The sequence below is a fragment of the Octopus bimaculoides genome, chromosome 2, assembly GCF_046866305.1.
Source record: "Octopus bimaculoides isolate indiv1 chromosome 2, ASM4686630v1, whole genome shotgun sequence".
NCBI classification, from domain to species: domain Eukaryota; kingdom Metazoa; phylum Mollusca; class Cephalopoda; order Octopoda; family Octopodidae; genus Octopus; species Octopus bimaculoides.
Window position 1 is genome coordinate 108,918,709 of NC_142929.1, and position 15,197 is coordinate 108,933,905.

The window sequence follows — 15,197 nt, forward strand, 5'->3', positions numbered from 1 at the left end:
CCTGTGCCAAAATTTGAAATTATTGTCAATATTTGCAATAGCAAACAATGACAAATCAACCCCTTTTCCTCTTTTTCATATACATATTAGAGAAAGCAGAGAAATATAATTATATTGTACAATGTGTGATAAAATATAAGCTTTCAATATAGGACTCTAATAACATTACAAAGAATTTCTGTATGCTAGGATGACTGCTTTGATTTTTTTTCTTTTTTTTTTTTTTCAAGAACTAATTTGAAATTTGTTAAGCCATTGTTATCATTCAAAAACTTTCTACTAATATTTTTGTCAGAATTACAGAAAACTTTAAAAAAATGAATGAAAAAAAAAATCAGCATCTTGCTTATTTAATAATGTTGTTATTGTTGTGTATATTTATGGTTGTTATTGTTGTGTACATTTATTGTTGTATTAGTAAATAATTGTTCCTTTACATGTTATGGTGCTAATCTTTTATCTGTGACATTTGCTGCCCACAGATTGAATGCTCCCAGTCAACCATGGAGGTATTTTATTCCATAGCTCTGCTGCATTCACTAGCTGCATTCATTAGCAGTTGTTGTTCTGTTGCCCAAATTGCACTTTCATCTCTTTTCCCTGCTCTATTAAGCAGTCACTATCACTCTATTCACCATTATCACAAACAAATAATGTCTACCATATACATATGCACTCAAACACATACACAAACACAAACACAAACTCACACATATAACTCATTTCAAATCTCACTTGGTATCACATATTTTCTGCCTTTCATTCTATCCCATAAATATAAACAAATATGAATCATATTTACACAGCTTGTAATGGTGCATAAATGATAAACTAAATCCACTGAAAATCACTTTCCTAAAGCCATGAAATATATATATATATATACATATATAATGCTTTGAACTAAATTCCTATTCTACTTGAATGGATAGTCTTTATTGCATTGAAAGTTTAAAAATTGTTTTCCTTAAAATCATTGAATATTAAGATAATCAAGAATTATTAAATATGCTTGTAATTGGAATGAGCAATTGGTTTGTTTGGTTAATAAATATTTTGATATGTCACATAGTTCCTTATCAGCCAAATATAATTAATACTTTGAACTTTTAAGTCCTTTAAAGATTCTAATTATAATTAATCCATGAATGTTAAAATGTTGCTATTAATACTTTATCAAATTCAAAAACAATTTAAACTTACAGCTGCAATACTTCGTTCATTATCAAATAAATATAACATATCTAGCTGAAGAAATGTATTTATATCGAAACTTAAACTGGCTGTGTGTAATATGATTCTTTGTTGTGTGAAGTTTCTAGGAATTTTCTTGATGGCATGGAAGATCATGGTAACTCTCTGAATTCCTTCCTATTCCAATATCATATAATTGTCTGTTTTCTAAAAACAAAACATGTTTCTTATTTCTATGTTGTAGTCTCTTCTTTTCCTATCCTTTTTCATTTTTTATTTTTAATGTTTGGTGTATGTTTATTTTATTTTTGACTTTGTGTGTTTATTAAATTTCTGAAAATTGCAATACCTCTAACCAGCTTTTAATTAGATGTTTTCAAGTTTATAGTATATTAAAAAATCTTTTTCTTCTCTTCTTAAGATGCTTTTCCAGATAATATTTAAAAACTAAATTAATTGGTAAAAATTTCAGCCAAGGAAGAGTTAAGCCAGAAATTTCAAGAAAGTTATTTTTGAGTTCCTCTGTTAGGAATAAAAACCAGTAAAGTTTTGTGTAACTAGTGGCTATTGGGTGGGAGTTCTATTTAGCTTTAAATTTACAAGTGTTAAAAAATAATCTGAAGTTGATAAAACATATTCACATAAGACAGAAAGGTTTTTTAAAAGAATTTTATTTATAAGTATTTGATTACATTAGAATATGTCAACAACAAGGAAGATGTGATATAGTCAATGTAATATTTAGACTGATATCATTAACTAGTAAAATCACAATATAAGAAATATAGAACACTTAATACAAATGCCATGCTTAGCTAAAAAGGAAATTCAAAATCAACTATACTAGATACTATAATATTGATCTAGATTCTAAGTTTGCAAAGGAACTGAGCTGTTATTGTTTTTCCATCTTGAGTTTCAGATACCAGATTTGGTTGTTTTGCAAGCATTCAATTCATTGAACATACTCGAATTCATTATTTCCAAGGACTTTAAATGTATATAAGAAATGCTAAATGAATTTTACAAGAAAATGTTTGCTTTTATATATTAAAATAATTCTTTAAAGATTTTTATAAGAGTGGAGATATGACTATTATGCAGTAGCTGCAGAACTGTTTCTATATGGGATAGGAACTAATAGATATATAGCGAATTTTAAATTTTGTGTGTGTGTGTATATATATATATATATATATATATATATATATATATATATATATATATATATATATATATATGTACACTCTCTCTTTCACACGCACACACACACACACAGCTATATACACATGTTCTTACAAACATGCAGTAAGTAGACCAAACAAAACATATTTGTAGTTAGATGTAGAAGCAATCTAAGCAAGTTCAGCTAGGTGAATAACAATAATGATGGTGATGGTGGGATACTTAAATGAAAAGTGAAGATCAAAGAAATATTTAAGAGTTAAATGCCAACCAATGTAACTAATATTAATTTCCACACATACCTTTACATTTTTATCTCAAACTACTATGTTTAGATTATCTCAAGAACTAAAGCCAAATATTTACATACATCTTACTCTTGCAATTTTGTAAAATTAACAATTATTCCTTAACTTTATACTGGGAAGGAATTGGTACAGTTTTTTTTTTCTTTCAATGTATTTATAAATATGTTTTATCATCTTCTTGTCTTTAACATCTTTATGCTGTTAGAGTTAAGGCTAATTCTATGTTCCATGTTGGCTGGAGCTGAAGGCAAGCTGGACATGTTAGCTTCTAACAGGAAGAGAATGTATCATAATGTTGAATAAAACTGTACTATGGACATAGCAATAAAGGGATACTAGAATAATAATGCCTTTTCTGTTGAGGTTTTGGGAAGAAAGCATACTAATCTCAGAAAAAAGTCCCACATTAAATTAACATTTTATATACAGCAGATAAAATGTGAGAGTAATGAAATTATAGGATGATTATTACTTTTACATAGAATAAAATAAAAGAAATTAAAAAGGCTTTTTAGAAATATTTATTGCAGTGAAAAAAAAAGAATTAAAAATAATCATTGTAATAAGAATTTAAAATAATCATTATAATGGAATCATTTTCATTTGTTGGATTTGGATTTTTCTTTTTTTTTGTGATAAAAATGTTTTTTTTTCTTATCAAGTTTTGTTATTTCCAGTTTTCTGTATAATTTCTGCATGTTTTTATTTTGAAGTTATTGATAGCTATATCAGTTTTACCTATTCTATCCTAAATCCTTTGAACTTGTAATTTATGCTAAATGAATCTTTCATGTAAATTGACTTCCTTCTGTGCAAAGAAGATTTTCAAAGAGAGAAATTGAATTGCAACCCTTTTCAATCAGTTGCAAGACAGAACTCAAATGCTGCATATTTGATGCATGCCCAGTTTTAGTTATTGCATTTAGTTGTTTTGATTTATTATATTGTGTTACCTGTTTTTCTTTTAATGAGCCACATTTCACCAATAACACACACACACAGACACACACACATACACACACACACACACACAAAATTTATGCAAACCCAAAATTTCAATTTTAAATCAGGTAGGAAATTGTTCCTGTATTTTCATGTATTTAACCTGTAAATTTATCTTTTATTAAGAAATCTTTGTCAAGTTACATTCCTGCACATGCATGCACACACACGTGTACACACACACACGTGTACACACACACGTGTACACACACACATAAACACAAACACACAGTTCAAAAACATGTGAGGTAATACATCAAAGTACAGCTAAAATGTCAGATCAATAATTGACCAGAATGGATAACAACTTAGACTGAACTATTTTCTCTTTTCCAGAATTTTACTCTTATATCATAAAATAACTAATCATATCTTAACTAAGATAACATCTTAACTAAGACTCACATTCTCCACTTATACCAATGTAAATATACATATATTCATCATCCTCATTTAATATCAAATTTTCCATGCTTGTATGAGTCAGACAGAATTTGTTGAAGCAAAATTTCTACAGCTGGAGACCCTTCCTGTTGCTAACCTGCACCTGTTTCCAAGCAAGGTAACATTTCCCATGGTCAGACATATCTTGTCATGGATGGGAAGGGAACAACATTGCTTGTATGACAATGATGCTCATTTACAATCATCATGTAATGTCAAGACAAGGGTGCGCACACATGTACATGTGCATATATGATGGGCTTCTTTCAATTTCTGCCTACCTAATCCACTTACAAGGCTTTGGTCAGCCGAAGGCCATAGTAGCAGACAATTGCCTAAGATACTGCACAATTGGACTGAATCTGAGACTACAGGATTGGGAAGCAAGCTTCTTGACCACACACCCATACCTGCATATATACATACACACAGACCACACATGGCAAAAGTACTTTTGCAAGTCCTCATTATAGTTAAAACACCGCTTACATTTTAGTGATGTTTCTCACAGCAGTATCTTACCAGATTTTACGTAATGCAACATATATTTTAATCAGTTATGTTAAATTGAATAAAATTAGATATTATGATAAAAAAATTATTTGCTTCTTTTCTTTTGTTCCTTCTTTTGTATCTGTTTCTCGTTCACCATAACTCAGTGTTTTGCTACACATTGTGTCTCAAATGTCACACATACTCTGTCACACATACATTTAGTGACTTAGTTATCATGCACCCTCATTAGCCAGCATGTGTCTCTCTAGAAAGATTCTAACAGTCTATATTTAATTTGTAGACGTTTTCAGCTGTATACATATATTGACTTTGCATGCTTGTAATAGTTAGTTGGGTTGGAATACAGCAATTTTATTCTTAATAGTGAACTCAATGTTATTGTTTCAATTAGTTTCCTTTTAGCCTCAAGGATTATGTTTTAAAATTATCCATAGTTTGTATAGTTTAATTTCATATTTAGTTTTAGTCTTTTAAATAGTATTACATATTTACAATTTCTGATTTTAATATAGGCGTTCCACAATAATTGAGTTATAAAACTTCCCCATTTGTAAACAGTCTTACAATTCTTATTAAAATTATTTCTAACAAAGTTTTAAATTATCTCAGTTTACATATGCATTGTCCTCTGAAGGTCCCAGTTGCCCAGTATCATGTCATTATAAATATCATAGCTCACTTGCCTTTCTGTGTACAAGCTGTAATTTTTCATTCTTAACTAGTTTCTTGGCCCTGATCACCAGTCAGCAGGTCTTTATATTTCTCTTCAGTTTTCTTATTTGGTATTCTTTTGCAAGTAATTTATCACTTCCTTGAATGTTAAGATTTCATTCATTTTAAAACAAAGTAGCAAAATGCTCAGGAATAAGCAAGGAAGCATTCTTTTTGCTTCATCAAATACAGGAATTACTTAATATTTATTTTTAACATATTTCTCCCTCTATACAAATTCTATTTTTTATATATTCTTGATTTTAAAAAAAGTAAAATAGATTTTTCATTTATATTTAACTTTTTGCCACTAAACTTCTCTTGTGATATTTTATACACTTTCAGACTTTAATATTAAATATTTAGAAATTTTGTATTAAAACAGAACGCTGTACTTGGTTGTAATTGGATTTGCTTCTTTCCCTTGGAAACTCTTGGACAGATTTGTCTGTAATCAGTAGTCATTGATTCAGAAATTCTCTATCTCTTTACCTTTGATACAAACTCTATATTCTACTGTTAGATGTGAAATAGTTATCTTTTTTGTAAAAATAGGAGTTTCTTTATTACACTCAATGGATTTGTTGTTTCATGTCTTGTTGATGCCTATAAATCTAATGATCTTTCCATGGATATCATGCTAATACATTTGGAATTAGTTTATTAAATCATTCTTCTTTATTAACAGTTTCTGAAATCACTCTGATATTTTAGTTAACTTTTGTAATTTTTAGTTTTGGATGAGCAGTCTAGATTAATTGCTGTATTCCTAAACACCCAGTTAGACACATAATAATTTAGGCTTTGGCATTTTATAATGCTAAGCTTTTTGTTCTGACACTTGTGTTATTGAAGACAACTGCACAGACACACACACACACATGTTATTGTGTGTATGTCTACGATTGCATTTGGTTCTTTCTCTTAGCTTTAAAAAATTAGCCTTTATAAAATTTAATTCATGTTCAGTGTCTGCTCTGAAAATAAAAACTGTGAAGCTTATAGAGTCATTGTACTATTTCATTAAAAAAAAGTCATGTAAACCATAACTATTTTGGATTTCTATCATGTTTTTTTCTTTTTTTTTTTTTTGTATATTTATAATTTGCTCATTACATTAAATAATAATATTTTCTTTCTTCATAGGCTATGCAATTTCTGTTTTATTTTACATGTCAAAACTTCAAAATAGAATTTAGGAACAAAATTTTAATTCAAATTTGAGTTTATTTTATTTCTGGATTTATTTTATCCAAGGCTTACACCTTGTATAGCCATTTTGCTTTTTGTTTTGGTTTTGTCTTAGACACTAGGATGTCTTGTCACATACTGACAAGTTTGTTTAATCACATTCCTGAAACTATATATATATATACATACTCTTTTGTTTTTGACCTATTAACTGTTGATATCTCATTTGCTTTATAATTGGCCAACCTTTTTCACTAGCAAATTATTGTCTCTTTCCTAGTCATAATTTTGCAATATTATTCTAATTAATTGTTGTCATTTACATAAATTTTAAATTCGTTTGGCCCAGGAATATGTCCTTGGATCCTTGGGTGCCTTTAGCTGAATCTAGTAGTATTCAAGCCAGATTTACTGTTTGAAAACCCTCCCTTCCATCAGTTTCAGATATTCTGTAAAGACCCATGGGCACTACTCTTCCCTCACTACTAAGCTTTACCCTACCTGTTGAGTTTAGTAATGTTTTACATTCAATGGTTATTTAGTTCATTTGTAATCATTCCCTTTTACTCTTTTACTTGTTTCAGTCATTTGACTGTGGCCATGCTGGAACACCACTTTTAGTCGAGCAAATCGACCCCAGGACATATTCTTTGTAAGCCTAGTACTTATTCTATCGGTCTCTTTTGCCGAACTGCTAAGTTACAGGGATGTAAACACACCAGCATCACTTGTCAAGCGATGGTGGGGGGACAAACCTAGACACACAAACATACACACACGCACACACACACACGCACACACACACACACACACACACGTGTATATATATATATATATATATATATATATATATATATATATATATATATACGACAGGCTTCTTTCAGTTTCTGCCTACCAAATCCACTCACAAAGCTTTGGTCAGCCCAAGACTATAGTAGAAGACACTTGCCCAAGGTTCCACACAGTGGCACTGAACCCGGAACGATGTGGTTCGTAAGCAAGCTACTTACCACACAGCCACTCCTATGCCTATTATTTCTGGGGGTTTTTTGTTTTGTTTTTTTTGCTTCTTTCAAAAATGTACAGAAGCAAGAGATGAGTTTTAGTCAGAAACAAAATGTATTTCTTTGATATCTATAAGCATTTAATCACTTCAAGCTATATTCTATAATATCCTCTTTAATAGTTAATTTATCTTTATCTATGAGAAGAGAAATTAAGTTAATTGTGTGGGAGCCATGTAAGCTCTGGAAATTAGTTAAGCTTCTTGTAAGTCAACTTTGGAACCCAGATCTAATTCCTCTTAAGTCATTTAATCTCACATCTTGTATCAGATAACCTGGAAAGGGATTGAATATGCCATAAAATTTTTGACCTTGATATTATTCAAAGACAATTATTTCAGTAGTACTCAAATGATCCACTTGGACATTTTCACTTAATATACTTCCCTATGTAAGTTACTTATAGCAGTGTTAATATCTATTACATAAGTACAATATTAACTGACTTATTATCCATTTTATTTCTGAGTTTGAATTCCTACAGAGGTGGATTTTATTTTCTGTCAATATGACAAGTACTAATAATATAATAGGATAAAGTTTACCAACTGTACACTCCACTACAAAAAAATAATCTTGTCAATAAAAATTTGTGTATGAATTGCATGGGTTTTTGGTTGATATAGCACTGATATTAGCAGGTCTGGACATGAAAATGTGAACCATGTTTTATATCATGTAGTTCTGTGCCCTTGTTTTCAATTTGGAACAACAGCTCTCAATCCTTTAGACTTTGTCCTGCACCACATGTCAAATACTTACTGGTACACTTTGCATGGAGAGTTGTTCTGAAGTTAAACATCTTCATCAAATACAAAAATATAATTATATTTTATCAGTTATATTTATATATAACAAAATTACAAATAATGTTTTTCCAAACACTCATGCATTACTACAGATTTTCTTAAGGCTTAAATTTATCATTGTCGTCATTATTATTTTTGTTTGCTTTCTTTACTGATGTGCACAGGCCAGATTATCATAATCTAAGTCAGTTCTTTTGGGGTTCCACTTACCTCATAAATGGGTTGTACATTAGATTGTTTGTTTCTTTTCTATAGCTGGATACCCTTCCTATTATCAATTATTTTACAGAATGTATTAGGTGCATTTTATTATGATACCTGTATTAGAAAAGATGTAATGTTTTCAGTAATATAAGAGTAGAGGTTTTGAAAACTTGAAATGCATCTAGATACCTCTTACAGCACTGCAGTAAACCATTTGAAAGTTCATAATTTCTATCTGAATTTTGTATTTATTTGATTTTTTCACAGTTTCAGTTATAGGTGTATCAAATACATGAGCTTTACTGTCTACAGATTTTCTTAAGAAACATTCATATTGTTGTTTTCTAAGTCCCCATAACAGACATCATCTTTTATTTTCAATTGAAAGAGAGTAAGTCAAATTAGAGGATTTTAATATCTTGGTCTGACACTTCCAATCACTAAATTCAATGCCTTCTTAAGTTAATGATCAATGCACTAAATACTAGAAGACTAGTCAAATGAATTCAACTATTTCATTCTATCTTTACAAAAAGCAATTTTGCAACATCATACAATTTCATTAAAAAATATATTGAATTAGGCTCCATTGGCCACAATATACTGCAAGATAAGTATCCCTAAATCAGCTTTTTCATTAATCCCTAATCTTGCAAATTGCTTTTGTTTATCTGTATTACTTCATCTCTCTCTCTCTCTCTCTCTCTCTCTCTCTCTCTCTCTCTCTCATATTCTTTTTTCTCACTATACATTCACTTATTTTCTCTGTTAAATTCAGTCATTTCATTTTACTCTTTCGTTGGTTATCATAATCATAAGAAGCATCAGATGTGGTGTGCAAGAGAGACAACTGCGTTGGTATGATTATGTGTTGTGTATGGATGAGGACAGCTGTGTGAAAAAAATGTCACACCCTAGCAGTAGAGGGAACCTGTGGAAGAGGTAGACCTAGGAAGACCTGAGATGAGGTGGTGAAGCACGACCTTCAAATGTTGAGCCTCACCGAGGCGATGACAAATGACTGAGTCCTTTGGAGATATGCTGTGCTTGAGAAGACTCGGCAAGCCAAGTGAGACCATAACCATGGCCTATGCCAGTGCAGCATAACCAGCTCATTTAAGAATACCCTTCAATCATTGGGCAATAAACTGCGCTTGTGAGGACCTATTGAGGCAAGTGAAGTCATTGTCATGGCCGATGACAGTACTGCCTGATTGGCACCCTTGCTGGTGGCATGTAAAAAGCACCATTCGAGCATGGTTGATGCCAGTGCCAGCTGACTGGTCCCATGCTCATGGCACGTAAAAAGCACCATTCGAGCGTGATCGCTGCCAGTGCTGCCTGACTGGCTCCCATGCCAGTGGCATGTAAAAAGCACCATTCAAGCGTGGTCGAGGCCAGTGCCAGCTGACTGTTCCTGTGCCAGTGGCACGTAAAAAGCATCATTTGAGTGTGGTCGATGCCAGTGCTGCCTGACTGGCTCCTGTGCTGGTGGCACATAAAATGCACCATTCAAGCATGGTCGATGCCAGTACTGCCTGACTGGCACGTAAAAGGCACCCACTACACTTTTGGAGTGGTTGGCATTAGGAAGGGCATCCTACTGTAGAAACTTTGCCAGATCAGATTGGAACCTGGTGCAGCATTCTGGCTTACCAGCCCTCAGTCAAATCATCCAACCCATGCCAGCAGTCAAACCATCCAACTCATGCCAGCATGGAAAGTGGATGTTAAATGACGACGATGATGATGTTGATATGATTGCTGTAAGAATAACTCATTTGCAATACTTTATCTTTTCAACATCCTCTAACATTCACCATTCCAAGGATGCTCTCTGTGGCTTTCAACTATCTGTCATGCAGTTTTCACTACATACGGACTATTTTAATCTCCAAATTCAATTTAATGTTTTTGATTCTAATATATTTTAACTCACATCTTGTCACCTTTGCTTCTGTTTAGTTTGGTTAATAATCATTGCTCATCACTGTTTACTTCTCCTTGCTCCAGATATAGTTTTAAAGCTCTTCTGTTCATTACATTGCATTAGTATTTAATTCTTTAGTTTTAGTCATTACTTTCAAGACCATACTGGGGCATTACACCACCTTCAATTCTCTACATCAGAATTATACTTTTTACATCTAGTAACAGATCACACTCATTTTAGTTTTTTTTCTTGCACTTGTAGAACTCTTGCTTTCATTTTCATACATGATCACTTCTATAAAACACAATTGTCACAATGATGTGTTTTTGTGTTAGTAGCAGTGACTATTTGTTGCTTGTTTCACAGCTGTAATACTAACTGCAAAGCAGTCACATACATGTAACTGTAAGAGTCAATATCTGTTCTTCACAATTTACACAATTAATATATACATTTACTTTACATTCTCGATCATTTTGCAATATATTTTCCTCTCACTTTCACCTGTTCATTTAATATAAAATGCTTGTCATTTACAGATTCATTTATTCAACTTCAAGTTTTTCTTATATTCTCTCACCCCCCTTATTGTTCTCATATCCATACCATGCTACATGTAAACTGGAGATTTATCATCCACCATTGTATTTTTAAAAAGTTGGAATCTAAAATATATATCAATGATTTTTTCTTACAGATTTTTGGATTACCTCTCTGACTTGTGCGTTTCCAATCAAGTTGCAATACCTATTACTCAAGAACTAATATGCAAAAGTATTCTTAGCCCAAATAATGCAGATATTCTCATTGAAACTCGGTAAGATGTTTGAAAAGCAGTTTTTATGAAGATTGTATATATGTCTTAAAATGTTTTCTAAAAATTTACTCCCTGTCATATTGTTGAAAATGGTGCTCACACTTTTATTAATAATTAATTTATCTAGTAAGTTGACTGATGACTCTGTAATATATCAAATTTAGTAATTAGTAGTTAAAAATTCAGTTCATGTCAATGTAACCATTGATTTTTCTTTTCTGAACTTGAAAACATAGTTACATAAAACATGGAGTTATAGCTGTACATTGAACTTAATCACTAAACCTTAAAGGTATTTTGTTAAAGCTTAAACATTGTTTGCTGTCGTCTCTTTCTGCCTTTTCTACTGCTGCTACTGTCACCTCTGCTCCTTAGTAAGGCTGGTCTCAACTCATTCTCCTAACTCACTCATCTCCCTTCCTCTGATCATTACCCATATTGTTTCTCCCTCCCCCAATTCCTACACTAATCATTGACCCAGTCTTTCCTAAAGTATCAACTTTCAGGAAGACCTTCCCTATTCATGATTTTCTACATCCTTTAACTTGGAACTGCTGAGGAGGAATATAACTGCATGAGTCTTACTGGCTTGGAGAGCCTTCAGACCAATCCCAATAAAAAAAAAAATTGATCAAAATAAACTTACTTCTTGCCTTTAAAATTGTGGCCTACATTACAGATGATACTGCAGTGCTATGCTTAAATAGTGTTATAAATTCATTTTATATCAAGTAACTTTTTTAGTCTACTTCCCAGTTATTAATTTCTATTCCCTATTGCTACATAGAGAATTTTCTGACATTTCCAGGTCCTTTTCTCCTCCATGTTTAGCTTTAGGTGAGGCAGAATCTATGAAAAATGTTTAAACTTGTTTGTCTTGTTTCTATTTTAATCAATTAAGACAATAAATTGAAACAGTTACATCAGTGAATAACCATTTGAGTCATTTAAAGACATGCACAAAATCAGTGAAATTCACTTTCCATTTATTTCTTGAAGTGTCAAAATTTTTGTTGCACCACTGTTACCTGGGTCCTGACACATTTCCACTATGACAGTGAGCAGATTGCAATAACTAGAAAAGTGAATTTAACAGTTTTGTGAATTTAATAGCTTTTCCATTAAGTAACTGCTTCAGTCTCAATACATGGCCTTAAGTCAAATCACTTGTCCGATAGGTAAAAGTCTGAATTATATTGAAATATTTCTTTATTATATTTCTTTATTATTTTTTCTCCCTGACAAGAGTTATTTTTATGAATGAGAATATTGAAAACGTTGAATTATTTAAACTTGTAATTAATTATTTTTTTTTTTTTCTGATTTTGGCAGAATTGAAAAAACTGAAGTGGAAGTGGAAGTGGAGGTTGAGATTGATGATCCTCATCAGGATGCAGGACAGGTAACCTCCTTTTTGGACACACAGGAAGAAGAAGATGTGATTCTTGTCTGGGACAATGGTACTAAACAAAAATCTATCCGTGAGCTAGCTTATGAAAAAGCTGAATGCATTGACAATAATGACAGAGATATTCTAGAATACTACAGGTAAGTCTGGATTCCAATAACCAGACAAATATGACAATAAATGATCACCCACCCTCCTACCTTATGAAATAATCTAACTAAGAAGCCAACAAGGAAGCAATTTCTACATGACTTTTTGACATGCTATAAATAGCAAACTTCCCTTGAATCAGAACCCACCATTTTAGAGAATTGGAAGGACACATTAGATAATGTAGTCCAAGATGCTGCTATAAAGTTGAAATAGTCATACCTGGAAAGCCTTTAACCAAAGGTCTGCTTGATCAGAGTTGATCTGGTGCTGAACAACAACATAGCCATACTATAACAGAGGACAAACCTAAAATATGTATTTTAAAACATCCTTCTAATTAATAGCAACTTCAAACCAGTCATTTACATATTTTCAGAATTAATATAAAATAATTAATATTATATGAAGAAATATTTTAGGTTCTTCAGAATGTTCATGATTAACAAATGTGCGAATTTTAACAAATATATATTTGTTAAAATTCATAATTTCTAGAATTTTTTTTATTGAGATGTAATTTTTATCATATACTCAAGGAAATAAGGTGGTAAATTCACAGAAACATAAAAGAATTGGATAAACTGCCTTATGGTATATTTTTTAGCCTCTTACATTGCAAGTTCATTTCCTGCTCAAGCCAACTTTGCCTTACTTTCTTAATAAAAAAAGCATGAGTCTAGAACAGTGGACTGGTGATATTATTATTATTACTATTATTATCATTATTATTATTATTACTATTATTATTATTATTATTATTATTATTATTATTCAGTAGTTTTATTTTTATAACGTACTTTCACTTCACTACCGAGCGCAGCTCTGTGCGCCTTGGGTATGTGCTGTGGTTTGCTGTGGTGCTCTTATGTTTACTGTATTGAAAGTGTTTTGCGTATTATTATTATTATTATTATTATTATTATTATTATTATTATTATAACATCAGATAGCATACTTTGTGGTATTTGTCCTGCTGCTTTGTATTCTGAGTTTAAATCCTGTTACAGTATAAACAATCGAGAAACTTAATTCATTGCCTAGTTAAACACCACAACCTGGATGAACTTCAGATCCCTTTAACAGTCTTTTCTGTTGCAAGCATTCAGGCCAAGCCACCAGTTTAAGGACAGCTTCCTTCACTCCCCACAACCTGCCTCAGAGGCCTTGTAAAAGGTAGGAAGCCGTGGGTACTACCTTTCTTCCCAAATAAGCAATGAGAAAAAGAAATATGTCACCTTCAAAATTTTATCTCATAGTCATATTGTCAACTATTCCTTGTTAACCAAGTATTTTGTTTCTTTTTCTTTCTCATATTTTGAGTTAGGATTTTAGATGACCCAGAAAACTGAACCTTGCATGAAATATGCTTGCATAAGTATGCACTTGATAAACGAAGGTGGAAATAGTTGAAATTGTGATACTTTCCATCTTTGTTATTATCCTTTTCATTTTAGTCTGTTATTATTCAAACACTTCTGCAATGATTGAGATGGTTTCATGCCATGGTTTGTGATCTGCTGTTTGTTCTCCCTAGGTTTTCAGGTCACTACTAGTCCTTTTAGTGGGCTATTTGAATTGATCTTTATAACATCACGAGAAACAATTACAGGATCTTTTGCCAGTGCTAAGTTGACTGCAAAGGATCTGTTGGAGAAAGGCTGCGAGCTGGCTGAAACGTTATCATGCCAAGCGAAATGCTTGGCAGCATTTCATCTATCTTCATGTTCTGAGTTCAAATTCCGCCTAGGTTGGCTTTGCCTTTCAACCTTTCGGGGTCGATAAATTAAGTACCAGTTGCATACTGGAGTCGATCTAATCGACTGGTCCCCTCCCCAAAAATTTCGGGCCTTGTGCCTAGAGTAGAAAATTATCTGGTGGAGAAGTCTGGTTTTACTCATATTATCTGCATTTTTATTTAAAAACAAATGCATGTTTCATTTTTAAAATGAGCGCCTTCATACTTTCATCATCCTTTTCATCACCCTGCTCAACACACAGTGTTGGAAACAATGGGATGTGATGTTAAGCTTTGGATTCAGATTTGACTCTGAGCATCCCTTACAGCTTAAATATTTGGGTGTAAGCAAGGTAATCCATTGAGGATGCTTTGAATCATATTTTAGTGTCAAAAGAAAAAGAAACTTTGGATAAAGTAGCTGGAATACATAATTTCCACTCCCTCCCCCAAAATAAACAAAAGTAATAATAATAATAATAATAATAATGTTAATAATGGTTTCAAATTTTGCCACAAG

At 31.9% G+C, this 15,197-nt stretch overlaps 1 protein-coding gene across 16 annotated transcripts in view; it reads left to right on the forward strand.

Moving 5' to 3' along the window:
• LOC106882671 (inositol 1,4,5-trisphosphate-gated calcium channel ITPR1) overlaps positions 1-15,197 on the forward strand; it is a 312,035-nt gene that overhangs the window by 188,278 nt on the left and 108,560 nt on the right. For 10 of the 16 annotated variants that reach the window (XM_089347460.1, XM_089347475.1, XM_089347459.1 and 7 more), the window contains 3 exons: positions 483-509; positions 11,262-11,381; positions 12,714-12,929. In XM_089347460.1, coding sequence (XP_089203586.1) covers positions 483-509; positions 11,262-11,381; positions 12,714-12,929 — 363 coding nt within the window. The remainder of the gene's footprint in view (positions 1-482; positions 510-11,261; positions 11,382-12,713; positions 12,930-15,197) is intronic. The other 6 variants (XM_089347463.1, XM_089347470.1, XM_089347461.1 and 3 more) reach the window with 1 other exon arrangement.